The sequence below is a fragment of the Hippocampus zosterae genome, chromosome 13 (genome assembly GCF_025434085.1).
Source record: "Hippocampus zosterae strain Florida chromosome 13, ASM2543408v3, whole genome shotgun sequence".
NCBI lineage: Eukaryota > Metazoa > Chordata > Actinopteri > Syngnathiformes > Syngnathidae > Hippocampus > Hippocampus zosterae.
In genome coordinates, this window is record NC_067463.1 from 19,095,004 (window position 1) to 19,116,153 (window position 21,150).

Below are 21,150 nucleotides of genomic sequence, written 5' to 3' on the forward strand. Positions count from 1 at the left end.
GTAAACTTGCACCAACGGTTAACCATCACTTAAGACAAAATTGCTTCTGTTTATAAATGCACAGTAAGACAGAGCGCAAATCTGTTTCAAAACATTGTCATTTTGTACATCCATTGGAGCCTGAAATACGGTTCAACTTCAGCTTAGAAATCTTTTCAATACCTACCTGTGCCCTTTGGCGGCAAATGTATGTGTGTGTGTGTGTGTGTGTGTGTGTGTGCCTTAGGCCTCTATTAATAGATAGTTATTTGCCCCTGCGCTAAGGAGATTTAGTCTTACAGCATCCGCCAGGCTGCTGGTGGAGAACGCTTATTGTCATCCAAATAAAGCAGCGCCTGTCTTGACACGACAAGGCTTTAAAAAGACATTGACGCCACGCGTAACACAGGTGTAATTATTCCAATTAACAAAGCACGGATAACTGGATCAACAAGCGTCTCTCTAATGATATGAAAAATAAGGTTGGTCATGGAACGAACGACACATTGTAATGTTGAAGCATTACGGAAGGATGCACGGTTTCATACTGGGCATTCACAAGGGCTGCGGGGGGGGGACTCAGTATCGCATCTCTGCTTTTTGCTCACGATGTGGGACTGTTGGCTTTATCAAACCCAGCCCTGGATAAGCAGCAGAAATTAAATGGATGGATGGAATTTGTAATGGAACAAGTTTGCTGTTGTTCCTTGTCACGGAAGGGGTGTTATTAAGCGGGGAACAAGTGCATGCTTGCCAGTATTACATAACACTGCGTCAATAACATGCTATATTCATGTAAACAGGTGAAGGGGGAAAAAAAGACACTTACTGCCATCACCAGCTCAAAGGGGTACTTGTACACCCTCACGGGTGACTGGTACTTCTGCACCATGTTTGGAACTGCAGTAACACCAACAACCTGAGAAGTAGATTTGAAAAAAACGGTAAGAAATGGTCATGTGAGGCATCACATCAGCTGTAAAACCAATGCCAGAATTATAGCTTTATGGCTTCATCTGATTTTGCAACAGAAGACCGAGTGTGTGATTAACTGTTGATGTCTTTTCGAGGACTATTTGAATCCTATGCGTGTGTGTGCGCATATGCGTGTGTGCATGCACTGTGAAGCCTACAACATGGATCAGAAGGGATGATCAGAGAAGGGAACAGGGATGCCACTGACCAAAGAATTCAGAATTGGCTGCACGTCAAACAACAACAAACAGCATCACTGCAAACTACAGTGTACAAGTGAAATAAGTACAGTGGAACCTCAAAGGCCCCGGAAGTCATGAAACTGATAACATGCAAACACTCATAAGTAGAATGTCCATCTAAACTCACAGCCCTTCTATTTTTAGTTGTCAGTATCTCTTCTGCATTCTATTATATTTTTTCAAAATGCTACTTGTCAAGACTGAACTGCCAAACTAAATTACAAAAAAATTACAATTTCAGCAAACAAGAGGCGCGATAGCCCAGCATTGCTGTGTGGTTCAGCATTTCGACAATTTGTCACCAGGTATGAAAAGTTCAATTGATAGGAGTAAAATGCATAAAGCAAATGCATCAAAATTAGTCTTAAGTTGATTCATATTGAAAAGCGGCTACACACAAACTAGAGTTGAGTTCCTGCACTTGTGCAGCCACCACCACCTAACCCCCCAGTACAACCCTAATAGGTCTCATCCAAATTAAAAAAAACAACAACAGCAAAGTAAGTTTACTTTTTTTTAAACTCTTCACACAATTCGAAGATGTTAAATAAATCTCGATGAAAATGACACTTCAACATTGTAGTCTTGCAGGTTTTACCAAAACATGAGCGCGAGCTAATAAACAAAGGCTAATTCGACTTATTAGTCCATATTGAACTCAAGTGCTGACCCGGAGGGGGGCGATTTGCTTCAGTGTTATGACTCACATTATTCAGCAACATTTTGCGTATCTCTCCCTAGATTCAGGTGAAGAATGCAGCAATTTTGCTTAGAGATGGATAAAGCGGGAACAATCGAGATGGCTGAGTCCATACAATAGAACTTTATGATAAATCCACATTAAAAAAACTGTTTGTGTAACATCACACAAGGCATTAATATAACTTTGGAGACTCCAGCTTGGTGAGTACCAAAAGTAAAATAACAATCGCCACAAGTGTGTTGACTTTTTTCATGTGCGTTTGTTACGCCACATCAAATTTGATGACAAACATTGAGCCGCAATTGGAACTTCCTGTAACTAGGCGTAGTGTAGCAATACAGAAGTGGTGTATGGGAAAACATTGTTCAAAATATTAACAAGTTGTGAACTGTGGTCGATCTCGGAGGTTCCACTGTACAGCTACTGCACAGGTCGCAAGACAGCACTCCATTTAATAGCATACAAAAGCTGTTCACACTTGACAAAATTAACGCAAGGGAAACTTGAAACAGTTAAGGAAAGATGCTACAGCAGCCTTGACGCAAGTAGGAAACTGGATACTTTTTTTGTGGAAATTATGACTCAAAGCAAAAAGTGCATGCATGCTTGATATCAGTTCAGGGAAGTGAAAAGAGTTCTTAGGATATTCGTGTTCTGCTTGTTCGGCAAGATGATACATGTTTGTGAGCAAATGTTGCAAGGGAGGCTGGGAGTCGATGTCCCAGTCCTACTTAAAGATGGATCAGGGTAGGTAGAAAGACGACTAATAGGACACACAAAATAATAAACACACTAAAGCTATGTTCACACATCAATAATTACCGTCATGCTTCAGGGTCTGTCAGAAACTTTGGAGACACGTCAAAACAAGACGTCAGGCGAACACATTTGCACATAAATCGTTGTCAATTGTCCCTTTTCTGAACTATATCGCTTTTATTTACATTTTTCTTCGCGTAATGTTATTCTGTCTTAACAGTGAACAATTTATACAACTACCATTCATGTCACTTAATCTATGATCGGACGCCTAGCACCGAAACATCCTTCAAAGCGGCTTGATTGCTATATAAGATCGTTTTAAATATAAGTGGATAAATTGTGTGACTGTTCAGGTTTTAAAAATCAAGCTATGGACGCTGAGGGAGGGGGGGTCCCGTTAACAGACATTACACAACAGAGTTGCTGGCTGCTAAACAGCAAGCCAAACACCAAGTTTTCAAATTGCTGTTGAGTTGTCAACATGTAACTGAATATACACTCACCAGTTAATTCAGTAGATGCTTGTCTGGAAAGAGTTTGGGCGTAATATTGGTCGTTTCTTCGGCTATCCCAGTGAAGTGGCCATTCCTGTCATCGATTCTCCACTTCGCCGGGCTCCGGCAGATGAGCTGGCGCACAAGCTAACGCTCGTTAGCTTCGCTGCGCTAACTAGCCATGTAGCCGCTGAATCAAGCAGCCGGTTAAATCTTCCAAAGGGTCTGACGGCAGGGGACGGGGAATAGACTTACGACCAAGAAGGCACCCATCAAGCTCGGATAAATCCTGCTGTGGTGGATGAAAGGTGATCAGGGGAGGACCATATCTTTCTTCCAGTTTCTGTCTCCTCCTCTTGTCTCTGACGTGTCCAATACGTCATCAATCCATCCACTGACGTCGGCAAGTTTAGCCCACGGAAAAATAAAGGTTTAGCCCACGGAGAGTCCGTGGTTTAGCCACTTTCTCGCAAATAGAGAAAGAGAGAGAGAGTGGCCTCCGGAATCTACTGAAATGCTTAAAAAATACCTTAATGGTGGGCAATTAATTTTACAAAGGATCACATGAGGAACTGGAATATTTTCCGAGGGCCAAGGCAACCAACATACATCAACTTGTCATTTTTAATGAATTTAGAAAACGCATATTGTCTTGCTTAAATAAAGTGATGTGTGTGTAGATTTGGTTTGTAGTTACAATTACGAAACAAAATGGTAAACTGTCCATAAATTCCATCTATGCACTTGGAAAATTATAACAATTTTGTGCACCAACTGCCGACTCATATTAGCCATTCCTAAATAGGACTCCCAAATGCATAGATAGGCTTCAAGAATAATATTATTGACAGTTTGACGGTGATGTACAGTACACAGTGATGACTTTGAACATTTACGTACAGCATTGTAATAGCTTTCTGTATGGTCGCTGATGCAATCGGTTCACTTTTTAATAAACAAAATAGCAACACATTCACAATAGAGTTGCTGATGATCACAATTCACGTCCACACGCTCCACACTCAAACTGACTGCCCGAGCTAATCTTCCGCTGGGTAGGGCCCTCTCACTGACCCCGACTCACCTTGTACAGATATTACTCTGCCCTCCCCTTGATAAAACCGCTCACCCTGAGGGTTCAACAAAAAAGTCCTCAAGCCATTGTGGACGCCGCCTCTGTCTCTGAGCTGATTCTGCTTCCAACTGTTGGGAAAATGGACACCCTTGATGGGATGTCGGGAATAGTACAAAACGGCTGAACAAGAACATTAACTAAAAATTCATTTTGTACATTTTTTTCACCAAATCAACTCATTTAAAATTTTAATATTTCGGTACTTTGTTTGTCCTTCATATATCCCTAAATTGTTGGCCTACTCACCTTGTAGTACTGTATGGGGAAGTACAAGACAGCGTGAGCGCAACTAAGACTTGTCTGCCATCTAGTGGTGATTGGTGATATATTAACTTAAAACTATAGTCGACCCCTGAAGTGCATTTTCGCAGTTTGGCACCTGTGATGCACATATTAGCACCGGTATTGTTTTCGTAGAAAACATATTTTAAATGTTTTTCAGTGTTTCTTGAACTTTATTGAGGTATTTTATGGAAAAAAATGATCCAAAAATGTTTGGGGTTTTTTTGACAATTAATCAAGGCACTCAATGTGGTGGACCATGTGCCGCCAGTTGCCCATCCTTGAAGTACATAGAAATAATGATGATCTCATCTCAGTTTACTCACAAACATACAGTACGTATTGAAGTGAGAATTTTGGATCTATTGACTTGAACACTTTCTTCTGCCATTTAGTGGAGGAACCCACTCAGGCACAAGAACATGCAAACTCCACACAGGAAGGCCGGAGCGGAATCGAACCCTGCATCTCTGCACTGTGAGGCGGACGTGCTAACCAGTCACCTACCATACCGCCTATTATTATTATTATTATTAGTTATAGTAATAATAGCACTGGCAGCCGAGTGTCGACTGGGTTAGCGCATCCCTAGGTGTGAGTGTGAGCATGGATTTATATAGCATGTCTTGTCACAGGTCAATAATTAATTTTGTCTTAATTTACTTAGAAAAATATGGTGTGTTGAAATTACTCCATTTTATTTCGTCAAGCGGTTGCACGAAATAATCTGAATCCAGATAACATTTTTAAGTAGACTATATGTCTACTACGCAATCAACACAGTACGCTTATGACTCTAATCAATACGCAGTGCCCCATTATTGTGGTTGCTACAGCGGCAACTTTAAAACCCTGCTTGACAAGATTGGTAGCCCTCTGATGGCTGGTTAAAGTAATAGATCATGGACCCTTCTCCCTTTCTGTAGTGCATGTGAGAGCCCAATTATCAAAACAGTTTTTATCATATTCAATTTGTACTCCTATCAAATACTTGTAGGTTGGAATATTTTTACTTTTACACAGTGAGAATATCCTACGACCACAATGAGGACAAACTGTAAAGCAAAGGGATTAAATGATTGACTGCGACATCAGTCAATCATTACGAATGAATAAATGTTTTAATTCTTCAGAAAGATCATCAAGAAATAGTGATAGTATGAAATATTTTTTTGAACTAATTATTATTCATATGAAATATGGGCGTGCAGAGAGCAGTGTGAACACAGGAAGTGGTTTTTAGTGTCTGTGAAACCATTGTGGAGGAAGTGTGGCCTCGCTTGGCAGGAAACTAATCTCAACAGTCAATATACACCCCAAGCAGATCAGTTGCTACCATTACCCTTGCGCATTACCAGAATGCTCATGTGCAGCGTTATTAAATATTGATCAAAAGATAGAAATCATCAGTAGCCCGGTACTTGATGTCAATTCAACATGTATTCTTATGTCTGAAAATTTTAAGCCTTTACCTCATTAAGAGAACATGGAGGATGGTAAGATGTTGTATATCCATTGATCAATACATTGATTAACACTTAAATGTTCATTGATGTGTCATCAAGAACATGTCAATTTGTCTCACAAAGCTTAACCGACGATGAAGCTTTATTTTAGGCAAGATACTGGCACCTACACATCACACAATTTATTGTTTGCCCATTTAGCTTTTATTTTGAACCAAATCAATATATTGCAAAACATAAACCCCAATGGCTCATACTGCATCTAAAGAGGAAAAAAAACTAAAACAGAATGTGAAAAGTGTCCTGTGTTAAGTTATTTGGCAAAAAGAAAAAGAGTGAGGAACTAAGTAATTGAGTACAGCACCAATGCGACCACAGAAAGACCTTAAGGAGGGTTTCATGCTGTGTCGACTGGAAACAGGAAATGATGAAATGATGCAGAGAGAACCAGTGGCTCCTCACCTCATTCATTGTACACGAGTACATCCAAGCTTCAGGTAAGTCAGATGCACAATTTTCAATCGTGATTTTGTTTCATGCACCCACGGAAAAGAGATACTAATGTCATGAACAGCTTGATCATTAAAATGGGCACCGAGCAAAAAGAAGTGGAGCCTGCAGCTCATCGACCTCCACCAGAACATGGATCACCAGAGAAGAAGACAAATCCTCCTGCAGATCATCAGGAGGGGCAAGCAGCTATGTCCACGGACCCTCTCAACACATACAAATGGCAAACCGCCTCAAAGGAATCGCTTGAAGAGATGACGGGAGACGGAGGTGCCTCTGCCGCGACTACAAATGAGAGGATTCAAAAGGGCAACAAATGGAACAAGATGCAATTGTGGCGTAAGACACTGAGTGAGGAAGACAAAGCAACCAAGATGAACTCAACGGGAAAGAATCCCTTCCGAAGAGCCCTTTCTTTGCCTCCCGTGTCGCTTTTTACCACCCTGACCCAGTCCTCCAACTCTACCGGTGCACCACAAGGAGAACCGTCATCATCCTCTGCTGCAGAAGCCACTTCGGACCCCGAGCAAGGAGGAGGAGGGGCCCGCTTCAAAAAGTACTGGAGGTCTGTGTCTCAGAAGCTCAAAAGGCCCAAACTGCACAGTCGGAACAGCACCCCTACATTGTTACCAGGTGAGACGTTTCAGTGTGTGTCGTTATTTGAAACCGGGGACACCAACGAGGTGCCGGCGGGCAGCAGGTAGGGCCACATGACGAGCATGCAGGCCTCATCAGCTGATAACACATTGTCATTTTTCTAGGAATGTCGTAGAAGTGATCATTTGAAAATTTAAACACTTCCAGAGATTTCGGGGGGGAAAAAAATGTTGCACATTGATAAAGATGTTTCCTTACGATCGTGCGAAATCAGTATGAACAGTGTCTTCAACATAAATTAATATGAATCATTCATTATTAACAAGGGCGGCCCGGTAGTCCAGTGGTTAGCACGTCGACTTCACAGTGCAGAGGTAACGGGTTCAATTCCAGCTCCGGGCTCCCTGTGTGGAATTTGCATGTTCTCCCCGGGCCTGCGTGGGTTTTCTCCGGGTGCTCCAGTTTCCTCCTACATTCCAAAAACATGCATGGCAACCTGATTGAGCACTCCGGGGTATGAGTGTGGGCGTGGATGGTTGTTTGTCTCTGTGTGCCCTGTGATTGGCTGGCAACCAATTCGGGGTGTCCCCAGCCTACTGTCCGAAGACGTCTGGGATAGGCTCCAGCACCCCCCCGCGACCCTAGTGAGGACCAAGCGATTCGCAAGATTAATAATGAGTGAATAATTATGAACAACATAAAAGGGTAATTAAATAATTCCAAACAGACACACCAAAATTATTTATTATTTTTTAAATATTTTTCATTCATTCATCTTTCGAACCGCTGGATCCTCACGAGGGTCGCGGGGGGTGCTGGAGCCGATCCCAGCTGTCTCCGGGCAGTAGGCGGGGGACACCCTGAATCGGTTGCCAGCCAATCGCAGGGCACACAGAGACGAACAACCATCCACACTCACACCTACGGACAATTTAGAGCGTTCAATCAGCCTGCCATGCATATTTTTGGAATGTGGGAGGAAACTGGCGCACCCGGAGAAAACCCATGCAGGCCCGGGGAGAACATGCAAACTCCACACAGGGAGGCCGGAGCTGGAATCGAACCCGGTACCTCTGCACTGTGAAGCCGACGTGCTAACCACTGGACTACCGGGCCGCCTAATAAAATTACAGAAAATAAATTAAATTATTCATGTCCAAAATTGAATTTTGCCCTTTGGCCAAAAAAGGATACAAGAAAGTAGAAAAAAAAGTGTAAAACGGGCCACGACTGCAATGAAAAGAATGAGACGAAATGTCTGGCCCGAAGAAACATTTGAGGAGGCATTTCCTGTCATACCAAGAAAACAGGTTGATTCAAAGTCATACGGATTGTTCATGGATTTCATTTGGCTCTAAAATATATTCTGCCGCATTGCTATGCTTCAAACCTCGGACAGATTTTGGTGGAAATGGACACTGTGGAAAATTCACAGGAAGTGTGGCAGCTCTGTATATCTTGTACAGACAGATAGCATCACTTTCTACTTTTCAAATGGGAGTTGCCAAGGGTGATGGGGAAATGGGTACAAAACCCAAATAGAAAACAAACAGAGGCTCGGCATGTGCATGTAATTATGGTCCAGTTCTTGCTAGTTTAGAAAAGATTCATAATCTGTATCCTGTTTTTTTTTCTAAACCAAATAAAGGAAAGGTTTAGAGTTGAATCAACGCATTTTGGTGAACTCTATGCTTGCTTGTCTGCTGACTGTGTTTGGGTGAAGGTGAGCACGAAGCCGTGTCCACAGAACTCCAGAAACACCAGTGGACGCAATCCCCGGAGGTTACCTTATGGAACATTAGCAACTGTGTTCTTCAAGATGGACAGATTCTCATCTGTACTGAGGAAGAAGTAACCTTCACACACACACACACACACACACACACACACGCACACACACACACACACACACACACACATACATTCCTGCGCTTGTGGCACAGTGAGGACCAAGTAAAAAGGAGTTGATTTTGGAGGGTGTCAAAGTGAGGACCGGCCAAAATGTCCTCACTTCGTCAAAATGTCCTCACTCTGTTGGTTAAAAACTCATGCCGGTCCTCACAATACGAAAGTACAAGAACACACACACACACACACACAATCTTCTTTTCAGTTAAAAAAAGGTTTTTGCCTCTGTCCACAGCCAACAACGTGGACCCGAAACCGTGTTAATAGCTGCCTGTCCAATATCAGCATGCAGAATCTTGTGGACATCGACCCAGGTCAATCAAAGAATCATTCAATTTTCAAACAGGGTGACCGTTTCCATCCTCACTTGCCTCAAAAACAGAAGCGCTACCTGTACTGACATCAGCTCAAGGAGATGTTTGATTCCCGCTGACATCCTCAGAGGAAATAGCACAATGTTTATCTGAGGATGAATGTCAAATTGCTTCCTCTTTTTTTGGGCGGGTGGAAGATAGCATCGCTAGATGTTCTTCTGGCCCAGTGAAAGCAGGAGGCATAGTCCCCATTCAAGATCAGAGGGTGCATAGAGTTAGCGGTGCTTTTTGGTGATAGCTGAGTTGGCTGGTTCTAGAACAACATTGGACTCCGCAAAAAGAAGAGGGATTTGTACATGGGGACATATTGATTGAAACAAGACCATTTTGTACTAAATGATGGGTTTCAAACGATGGATCGTCTGTGGTGGGGCGTGGGGTAAGTGTCAAGGCTGAGAGTGTAGTGTAGAAGCAAACCTTTTCAGATTTTTCGGCCATCTGAATGTTGCTTGACTTTTGACCTTTTCTCCCCATATTTAAAAACAGATAATAGGATATATTTTTGATGGCATTTAAGCTTGAGCCAATGATAGTTAACTTGTTGTTTTTTTTCTCTCCGTGCAAGCAGTATGAAAGCTAATAAAAGAGGGCAACAATTTTGTATGCGGGGAAATATTTTTCACATGGTGCCAAGTTATGAAAACATAAGTGTATATCAATGACAGTATTTTCTTTTTGTCCTTAAATACATTCAGGGTGCGTTTTTTTTGTATTTTTCCTTAACTAAATGAATAGAATCAATGTCTGTTTTTCGCGATCATTTTTTTTTTCAAGTATCTTCCCTTCGACTGAAATACAGTGTTTGAGTCCTTTTGCCACCTCTGCTTAAAACCACATCCTGTTCTGTCAAATGTTTATAATGCCAATCTGACTCCAATGGAGATGCACAATTGAGTCATCGTGTTAATTTACAGCAGGAGTGACCATAGACATTTTAGAGCGCTTTCAAACAAGCACATTAAAATAATAATGATAATAATAATAATATAGTTATTGAAATAACAATAAGTGATATGCTGGTATATTCTTTTCTCTGGCATGTGTACCTTTTAGAATGTACTCCTGACCACATGAGCCCACGACCGAAGAAAGAAGATGGCGGTGTCCGGGTGAGTGTGGCACACATCAAACATAATCGTCAATTATTTCAAATGCGTTTTAAATATTATATTTCACACTGTAGGCACTGATTAAGCGACGTCTTGAGAACAAGGCCAAGAGAAATAGCAACACTCAACTGAACCACATGGGTCTAAACAAAGGAAGCAGGTAAATTTATAATGCTAATTTTAGACCACATCCTGGCTTGCGCCTTTGCGCCATTCATAATTGTGTGTGTGAGTAAAAACACACACACACACACACAGACAAACACACACACTCAAATGAAATCCAATTCATTGACTTATTTTATCATATGACAATCTACGGAAGAGGATTAGGGCCTATGAAGAAAAAAAAACAAGGTTGGCCCGATTCTCATAAGCCGCGCTCACACTCACACCTAGGGACAATTTCGAGTGTTCAATAAGCCTGCCATGCATGTTTTTGGAATGTGGGAGGAAACCGGAGTACCCGGAGAAAACCAACACAGGCACGGGGATGTAGTTGCTTATTCAGAGCTCGGACGTTCTGGTAATACGAACTGTGCCATAAATCTGTGCCACACTTGTTTATGAAAGGCTTCACCCTAATGTTTTACTGTTTTGTTTTGTTTTTCGTTCACAAGGTTCAACTTAATGTGTTGTTTGTCACGTGGGTCTAATTTCCCTGTTGTCTTTCGATTTGTTTTTATTCCCGGAAGTTCCCCAATTCTTTTACTTTTTTTTTCATCAAATATTTTATGATTTTCTTTCCACACTCTCGCTGTATTGTGTTTTCCTGCACTAGGGTCCACCCGACCTTGACACTTCAGAGTAGCTACAACAGAAAGTCCAATTCTAAAAATAATGGTCACTACCAGTTTATTCATTCAGCAGTAAGAGGATACATTACGTTGCCTAATATTAATGTCTGAGTCACGGTCCATAAAACCTTATGAAACGTATCCTTTTCATTCTATTTATTTAAGGCACTATGGATCCAAGGAGTCTGTCTCAATTCCAGTGAGCCCTGTTGGAAGTCTGGATCTAAGTGCAGATCCAAGTATTGTGGTCAGGCCAGTCCACAGCTCCATTTTAGGGGAGAAGTACTGTTTTGAGGTACAGTATCTCCAACCCATGCATTCTTCATTTCGAGCAAGCCCCCCCCCCCCCCCCCTTTGTTTTTCAAAATAACCCAATATAGTTTTACCTTAAACCAGCAGGTTAAAATCATTCAGGTCACAATGGCCTGAGGTCGGCGGTCTGTGTTTTATGCTGTCAGATCGATGCCACATGTGAAAAAGCGTACACCATCCGTCTTGAGTTCACTAGCAAAGTTTGAAAATGAGTATCAAAATGGTTGTACTGTAGTTAAATGAAAATGATACACAGTCACTTTCAATGTATATCCTTTACGTATGCATTGCACCTATAGGTCATAAACTTGGAGAACACACACTGCTTTGGCTGTTCCTCAGCCGCAGAGCGGGACCGTTGGATCGAAGACCTGAGAAGGGCTGCCCGGCCCAATAAGGTGGACTTTTTGGACCGAGACAATCCAATTTAAGACACTAATCATCAAAGAAAATGTTGATATATACTTTACATCCTGTAAAACTGTTTCCAGGATAACGTTGAGCGCACAGAGAACTCCCTAAATCTGTGGGTGAAGGAAGCAAAGGATCTGCCTCCCAAACGGCGTTATTACTGCGAGTTACACTTGGATGGGACTCTGTTTGCCCGTACCACCACTCGCCCTGTTGGAAAGGTGTCCAGTCGTTCCATCCTGGCTGGGGAAAGCTCGACTGGCTCTTCAGGAAGCCTGGGCGGCAGCGGGGGTGTTCCAGAGGGATGTCACTTATTCTGGGGAGAGTTCTTTGAACTTGACAATCTCCCCTGCATCTCCCAAATCACCTTGCACCTTTTCCGCGAAGAAGAACCCAAGAAAAAGCGCCATTCCCGAGACGAGTTCAGTCTGCATCCACTCGGGAGTGTAAACATACACTTAGCTGACATCCGAGGGAGAAAGTATCAGGAAAAGTGGTATCCCGTCATTCCTTACAAGCTCTCGGGAGTAGGTTGCAGCAAAGAGAATCTAGGGCCACAGGCTTCTCTCCGCATCAAGGCCCGTTTCCAGAATCTACAGGTTCTACCGATGGAGAAATACAAGGAGTTTGCCGAATATGTGACTGTGCATTATGTGGAAATGTGCAAAAGCTTGGAACCACTTCTGAATGTGAAAGAAAAGGAGGAGCTGGCTGGGGCGCTTGTGCATGTGCTGCAGAGTATTGGCAAAGCAAAGGTAAAAAACATGTGGAAAGCTTGCACGCAGAGAAATCTCAAAGGTCGAAACACAACCGGTTGGGGGAGTCTGGTCGACCTCCCCTACTTTTTACTTTTAGATTCATTTTTCAAATGAGAATGGAAATAATCTGCTCCATCAACAAAATAATTGCAATTTTTAAGACGTGAGGAAACCATAACTAGTTCTTTTTAGTTCGGAATGTGATGATGTGGACCTCGGTTTAAAATTCTTCTCAGCACCTAAACGGAAGAATTGAGTTCTAGTTCTTCAAAAAGCATGCCCTGATTGATGTCATTCGTAGGTTTCACAAGCTGGGTTGCATATATTAGAGAGTAACCCTAAACAGGTGGTAACTTTTGGAGCAAAAACTGTCCAGGGGGACAATTAGTACCACAGTTTTAGCTACATTCTACTGAGGTGAGTTTTGAGCGATTGTTGTGATCTTTCTTTCAGTGGTGTTAGGACTCTGACACAAAACAATAAACCTTGGGACTTTGAGCTTCCTGCTAGTTAAAAGAAGAGTAATTGTAATTGAAAAGCAATGCAGAGAATAATACTTCGCTGAGCGTTGAGTCCAGAATACGCGTTGAAGCAGTTAGCCGTCTTTAGGTTGGCAGAACAACAGCCAGATCTCACTGAGAGAGCTTCTCAGGACAGTGGTCTTTGGGAGTTTCCTCCTCGCACTGGTCAACTCGAGCCATCTGTGATAGAAGAATGGCATAATAGATGTGTGCGACCCTTGTGAGGATCAGAAAATGGATGGATGGATTCAAGATCTAGTCGACCATACTCTGTCCATTGAACAGATGATTTCTTTCAAACCTTCGTATTGGCTCGACCTTTCAATTACTTTAGGGAAAGCTATCATACGGTGCACTTACCTCATCAGAGGGAACATGAAGAAGATCAGCGCTTAAACACGAGATCATTGAATTTGTATAATATATTCACATAAAATTGAATGTCTCAGGAGTTTCTTGTTGATTTGGGCACCGCCGAGCTCGAACGTCTTGGAGAGAAGGAGGCTCTCATCTTCAGAGAGAACACGATTGCCACTAAAGCCATCGATGAATATATGAAGCTGGTTGGACAAAAATACCTTATCGACACACTCGGTAAATATACTGTCTGTTAGATGAAACTGTTTTCCCTTAATTACAAATACTTTCATCACAGCCCTCTTGCTCAATGATTTTAGGGGACCTCATCATACGTCTCTATGTGATGGGGAACAACTGTGAAGTCGATCCCCGCAAATGCCATGCCGCTGAACTATTAAACAACCAGAGGAACTTGAGGGAAGTGTGTGAGGAAGTGGTGCGGAAAATATTTGACCTCAATGGGTAAGATAGTGAAGCTCACGTGGAGGAAAAAAATTGGGGTCTTAATCGCACTTATCAACTTCAAGAAATATTTCTTTAGATACTTTCCTGAAGAGCTGAACAAGATTTTCTCAAGTTGGGCGGCTCTGTGCGAAGACCAAGGAAGACCAGAGATTGGTCAACGTCTCATCTCTGCTTCCCTCTTCCTTCGCTTCTTGTGTCCCGCTGTCCTCAGTCCGTCTCTTTTTGGTTTGACACAAGCATACCCAGAGCCAAACACCCTGCGCACACTCACCCTAACGGCTAAAGTCATCCAGAACTTGGCGAACTTCACACTGTGAGCAGCTTTGTTTCCCATGCCTGTTGAATCATGCATAACTTTCAATAAGCCCTCAAGACAAAAATCTTAATGCTGATTTTTAAAACAAGAGAAAAACACTTTTCTTTTAATTCACGCCTCTCTTGTTCTACTGCAGATTTGGAGAAAAAGAGGAGTACATGCTGTTCATGAATGAATTCTTACAGCAGCATTGGGAGAGAATGAGGGGCTTTCTCCAAACAATATCCACTCCGTATGCTGACATCCCAATGAGCTCTTTTGATGGCTATGTGGATCTACCTCTGCGACTGGCCGTGCTGCATGCCCTGCTCGTTGACATCATCTGTCTGAGGGATCAGGTACGAAGGAACAGTGAGGTGCAATGAGATCTGATAAATTACCAAACACAGTCAATTAGGCTCGTGTACTGAACATCAAGGCAGAAGATAAAGGACCGTAAATAGTAAATACATCTAGAAAGAAGGTACATCCATGCAAATGAGAAGAGATGAAGTCCAGATGGGCAGATTTCAACAGAGTAGGAAAATTGTTCATTGAATAAGTGACAAGAGGTGACAGCGCTAAGCTAGTCAGGAAAGTTTCCATTTTGATGAACTAAAATGCAAGGTGACCAATTCTTTTTCCCTTCTTGAATTTTGATGAAAAGACATTTGCACAGTAGCGCGTCAATACGACGGCCTGTAGATATAAATTACCGCCATGGATGACACACTAGCATCTGCCAGGTGTCAACAGCGTGTCCCGTGGCTGGGTGTGGTGGCATTTACCGGGTGGCTTTCTTCTGGGTGTTGGTCTGTGTGTGCTTTTACAGCTGTATGCATTTCATTTCCACACACACACACACACACACACACACACACACACACACACACACACACACACACACACACTGACACAGAGCTTTGATATTCTTTAGGAAACAATTGAAAAATTGCAGCCTCTGCCTTGGATTCTGAACCAGATAACAGAGTCACTGGGCCCTGAGATGCATCAAATCACAATTAACAAGTATGTTTACTCTAAGATCTATCATTTGTTGTTGTCATACTCTCGTAAAAGTACCTTCTTTCTCACAGCCCGAGGAAACAATCCAAGCCAATGTACATTCCTCCAAAAGACTTGAGCAAATTTAGCCCTCACCAATCATCCCTCCAGCAGCTTCCCCAGGACTCCAACAGCCCAAGAGAAGGGTACGTGATTCACAAATCCACTTTAAGACCTTTTTTTTTCTGCTGCTGGATCTCTTCATTCATCTACAAAGATCCTTCAACATGGACCGTATTTTCGTTTTTAAGGCAAAAAACTCTGACAGAGTGCAGATGTGTCAGAGTTGTTCTCGGACAAAGTTAAAGAAATGACTCGGCACACAGGAAAATTGTCTTCAATATCGGTGGAAGCGGATCTCTGAGAGCGAACGACGGTTTAGTTGCTCCGCGAGTTCGACATTTTATTGTAACATATGCAAAATACAAGAAAAACACTGCCCCCGATATTTGCATGGCGCACCCCCGGTCCGGCCCCTCGGTAGTGATTGGTTACCTGTTTTTAAACTTTGAACCACCAGTACGTTGGCGCCTTTTCTGTCTGGTCTACATCAAATTGTCATGTTGCAGAATTTGCAGAGGGCCAATGTCGCCTGGGCGCGACGGGTGTTCTCAACTCGTCTTTTGTTGTTCAACCGCTGTTCCCGAATTATTCATTCCCCTTTTGTGACCGAGTTTTGCCCTCTCCTCTGTGATCGCCCAGATGCATTGACGTGCTGATTGTGGACTTCAACTGCCCTCCGGCCAGGTGGCTGGCGCATTTGTGTACAGGCATTTGGGGGTGCTGGATACGCACCCAAACGTTTAGATGTGCCCAAATTAAATGAAACTTTAAACATGGTACAATTTTGCTCATAGATTCCTCTAACAAGATGTTACAAATAGCGCCCCCTAATGCTACAAGAACTTTTCACCCCTCCAGTGTAGCTGCAGTGTTTTTTTATTTTTTTTTTACTAATCATGTACTTTGGAACATTGCTGTTGACAGTTTCAATGATGCGCAACCTCCGAATAAAGAATAAGTTAGCAGAGAAAAATATTCAGTATCTTAATGACTTTGCTGGCAAAACACATTACGTTACCAGTCCGCAGCCCATCTTGTGTGCACACATCACATGGGTGGATATGATCAATTCAATTTTGTCAGTTCTAAATCCTAAATAATTAAAGAGTGGCACTTATGTGTATTTATTTCACAGAGATGTCAAAGCTCGGAGGAGCAAGCCTGTCACCAGAACTCGAAGTGCTCCACACACACGTCCTGAAAAAAAACTGAAGAGGCAGACAAGTTCTGAAGCTCTTCCCACAACTAACCATGAACACGATTTGGAAACAAACCAGCCCCTCATCTCATCACCAAAAACAGTGAGTGTAAAAAATATAGAAGAGTGAGGTCACCTAACCTGTTCTTAAATATTACATCCTGTTGTTTATATGTTGAGCATATCAGTGGTGTGTTGTGCTACATATGTGGAAAATCACAGAGCTTTTTCTGACTGGCTGACGTAAAAATTCCAATTACTACACTGCGGACATTGCTTCGATTATTTTTTTTCCATGTTCAAATCACATGTTTGCAAGGCAAAGGTCATTTGTCTCCATTAGAAGCGGTTCGAATGGCAAACCATGGACTGGTGGTTCCATGCTCCTTGACAAAGAGACAAGGGGGAATAGGAAGTCAGGCACTCATTATCAATATATTACTCCCCCAAATAATATGTTTACGACTACACCATTTAATTGCCGCTCTGTATTAATTATAAAATACATGAACACCTAATTGAGTCTCCAGGTCAATTTAATTTTATTTATGTCGCACCAAATCACAACAGAAGTCGTCTCTTCTCACTTTACCCATGCATCAAGTCAAAGACGCCACTCCTCGCTTATTAAAAGACCGAATGAGCCCCAAATGGTAGTATAACTTCGATTTATCCATTTTCCATACAGATTATCCCGAGCTGGAGTGGATGACATCTTATTTATGCAGGGTCCACTCTGGAGACTGCACGGGCTGAAAATGCGACTTTTCACTATGTGAATTCTTTTTTCTTGATCAGAGCGAAGCGACGAAACCATGTGCACCAGTTCCCTGGATTAAAGACATACAAAACAGGGAACCTAGAGAGAAACAGTCTGGGCGGGAGGAACTCAGCTTACTCGACAGGGTATGTCATACCTGTCTCAGAAAGCTGTCATATGAATAAGACAACTACTATATGGATTCCCAGTGATGTATATCCGTTTGTCTTTGCGATCCATGAACCAGCATGCCCAAGAATTGTCGGAGCTTCGCCTGGGAATGGACCAAGTGACTGAGCGTGAGCTGGAAATGGCAAAGCGACTGGAGGACTTCATTAACCAAACTCAAGACCAGAATGCAATACTGCAGGCGGAAATGAATGAGCTCCGGAATCTGCTGGCTGTGCGAGAGGAGCAGCTTGCTAGTGCCACCTTCAGGTAGAAATCAGAAGACAGCGTACAACAGTTGCTTGGAATTAGTCATCATTACACTACACGCAACAAGTTGGTTGGCCGTGTGGTAACTGCATGTGCGCAATACTGTTGACAAAAATGGCTTTAATATCACATAGTAAGTATCCAATTCTTATGTCTTGGCTGTCTGTGTCTTTGATAAGGTTGGGTGTGATTGAGGAGGAGAGAGAGGATGATGAGCGCAAGCTGAATGTCGCAGTTGCAGCAGCTGAACGGATGAACATACTGGTAAGACACTAGAAAATGGGGTGAGCGTGCGTGTGTGTGTGTGTGTGTGTGTGCGCGTGCGTGTGTGTGTGTGTGTATAAAACCCAAATCGAATTGAATTGTTACATTTTAAAATCAATGAATCGCATTCTCTCTCCAAACATAAACTGTATACATTATATATATATACTTTATATATACATATATATACACACACATATATACCTGTCTATACAGTATCTATATGCAGTATATATATATAAGAGCTGTCAAATGATTAAAATATTTAATCTAATTAAAAACGCAACTGTCATAATAAACTCAAATAAACTACAAATCAATCGTGATTACTCACACATTTTTTTTATCATTTCTGAATTTCCTTTTATATTTTTTTGTCCTATTTTTCCCTATTTTAATGCTCTCATCAACATGGAATCATGAATGTGTTTCTATGTGCAAAATGCAAATTTTTTTGAAATAACAATTTTGATTTTCAATTTTACATGAACATTTTTCACTTGGAGCAGTTATTCACACATAATCACTCACACAATATTACTGTCCATCAACAATGGTGAAAAAATATTTTTTCACACAACAGCTGATTTAACAGGTCAACTAGTACTCAGCCTATAGTGGACTTAAGCCATGGTTGGACATTTCGTTTTTCTCAAGTTTGCTTTGAACACAGCAGTCAGGCTCTGTTGATTCTGTTGGTCCTTCTTGCTCGGAAGTCTCTCTACGGTTTCGTGTAGACATCATTTCGGATGACTATACTTGGTTAGATGACAACACCGGAGACGTTTTATTTTCAGCTAGCTCGCTACCACTGCACCGCTGAACTCTTGACGTGCCTCAGCGCACTGTCGCTGTCAGACTAACACAGACAAGCTCCACCCGCCTTATTATATATGGCCACGGAACACTGTAACCATCCACACAAAATAGTTCCAAACAAGTAACAATCGCGTCAGTGGGATACATTGTATTCGACAGGCTACCTACTCTTATTTCACCAGAAGCTCATCAACCTAGTCTCTTATTTCTCTCCCGAAACAGTGTCTTCTCCGCTACGTATAATCTCAGTACACAGCTAATGGAGGCTCTCGCTGGCAATCCGTAGTGGAGTCGTTAGAAGCATTGCGAATGATTTCAGCTTGAGTCAGCTGTGGACAATGTTGACAGGCTTGCATGCCGTAGCCACACATTTAGCTATGGCTTCAGCAAATTTCTTCTTCGTCGTGTTATACATTTTCTTCACTTTGAAATGATCCGCATCTGTCTGTCTTAGACGAGAGGGCGGAGTACTCACATTAGCTCTGTGCTTAGCCATTATGTGGTATTCAGACTAGATGTGCTATGATGATAGCTCAGTTTACTACTGCAAAACATCCAGGTAACTTTGGTCTTGTCAGTGGAACTATCTGGCAACTTTTTTAAAGAAAACTTTCCATTCATAAACTCTTTAAGTATCCGTTTTCGGTGCCTCGCGCTGCCGTGGCTGGCAAAACAGGTATGGGTGTGGACTTCTGCAGCGTGCATGTTGTTTTGTTTCTGGTATATTTATAGAGTAACGTAACATCCGCTGTGACGTGTGCCGCGTTAATCTCGCGAGAAAAAAATGAATCCCTTTAAAATTCATTTAAATTAATGCCAATAAAAATGCGCTAAACTGACAGCTCTAATATATATATATATATATATATATATATATATATATATATATATATATATATATATATATATATATCACTTTATTGGGTATTGCACCATAATTTTGATGGAATTCAAGTGAGCTGATGTTGTCTTTTTTATGATTTTTTTCTTTCAGGAGGAGCAGTTTGCCAGCTTGATGAAGAACATTCAGTAGCTCAATAAGTCACATAGCAATGAACAATCTGATGAAAGTTATCAAATTGTCAAGGATCATTTAGATCTGAAGACAGTTTTGTAGAATTAGTGTTCAACACAACTGAGCAGACCACCCGAGTATGCTTTTCAGCCATTTCTCAGTGAACACAGCTACATTTATTTTTGCTGTACGGAACATTTATTGGCATGTAACATAAATGTATTTGTTCCAGAAAATGAAATACCGTATTTGTATGCACATTGACAAATGGCTTAACAATCAAGAGACCATTATTTTGTAGCATAGTACACCATATATTGTAACATAATAACGCTCACAGGAAGCACAAAGGTGTTTTCATTAATGTTAAGCACTGAATAGAAGATAAAATGTCCCCCTAATGCCAACTCACTCTGGTTCACTAGCAAAATCTAACGAGATACAAAATAAAGCCTTTATCCGGAATTACGCACATACAAACACAACAGATACTAAATAATTTGCGATTATGAAGTACTGCACTGTAAAAACAAATTTTAATATTTACATAACAGATGGAGGTATAAGATCTGTGACGCTCGGCCATCCGGAAGGGGCTCAGAGTCCAGCCACTGTAAAGTTTACCGGTATATCAGTTCAAGGTCTGTAAAATAACTAACAATCCGGCAACAGCAGCTGCCACTACTTGGCTGTAATTTGACAGGAAATTTGGTTGAATAAACAATATGATTATTGGTTGCTGTGTGATGAAGTTCTTCCATGCCAAGGCAGGTCGTGTGCAGGTATTCCTTACAGCGATAGTGTCACGGTTCTGTTTCAGTCTGTCCAGCAGGTGGCATGAGCGGACTTGTGTGGATGAGTCACTCATTAGGTATTTCTTCAGGTTTTTGAGGACAAGTGGACTGTAGAACACACGGTGGTAGAGCGGTCGTCTCCCAATCCAGTGAAGTGGGTTCAATGCCTGGCTGTTGTTATATTGTTGAAGTGTACTTATGCAAGCTACGGAACCCCCTGATACCACATTATCAGTAAAACGAGTCATTTTGAGTGCCTTATACGTGTCACGTTGCAAG

General features: G+C 41.9%; 2 protein-coding genes across 6 annotated transcripts in view; one reads left to right on the forward strand and one right to left on the reverse strand.

The window, feature by feature from the left end:
- Positions 1-3,576, reverse strand: part of si:dkey-237i9.1 (SEC14-like protein 1) — a 92,431-nt gene extending 88,855 nt beyond the window's left edge. Inside the window, exons 1-2 of one of the 3 annotated variants that reach the window (XM_052083271.1) lie at positions 3,165-3,575; positions 809-898 (exon numbers count right to left, since the gene is read on the reverse strand). In XM_052083271.1, coding sequence (XP_051939231.1) covers positions 809-871 — 63 coding nt within the window. In that variant the 5' untranslated portion in view covers positions 872-898; positions 3,165-3,575. Of the gene's footprint in view, positions 1-808; positions 899-3,164 lie in introns of all 3 variants that reach the window. The other 2 variants (XM_052083269.1, XM_052083270.1) reach the window with 2 other exon arrangements.
- On the forward strand, positions 1,908-20,811 carry rasal3 (RAS protein activator like 3). Of its 3 annotated transcripts, none has more exons than XM_052083223.1 (21): positions 1,908-2,099; positions 6,460-6,535; positions 6,613-7,181; positions 8,869-8,996; positions 9,289-9,367; positions 10,481-10,536; positions 10,611-10,696; positions 11,499-11,628; positions 11,945-12,043; positions 12,137-12,811; positions 13,785-13,929; positions 14,013-14,157; positions 14,237-14,473; positions 14,613-14,814; positions 15,393-15,484; positions 15,553-15,666; positions 16,719-16,884; positions 17,580-17,687; positions 17,789-17,979; positions 18,159-18,243; positions 20,057-20,811. In XM_052083223.1, the coding sequence occupies exons 2-21, from the start codon at positions 6,471-6,473 to the stop codon at positions 20,093-20,095; spliced, it is 3,411 nt and encodes a 1,136-aa protein (XP_051939183.1). In that variant the 5' UTR covers positions 1,908-2,099; positions 6,460-6,470; the 3' UTR covers positions 20,096-20,811. The 3 variants fall into 3 exon arrangements, with proteins under 3 accessions (XP_051939183.1, XP_051939181.1, XP_051939182.1); XM_052083221.1 differs by lacking the exon at positions 1,908-2,099 and adding an exon at positions 2,601-2,646; XM_052083222.1 differs by lacking the exon at positions 1,908-2,099 and adding an exon at positions 6,044-6,068.
- Positions 20,812-21,150: the final 339 nt, after the last annotated feature.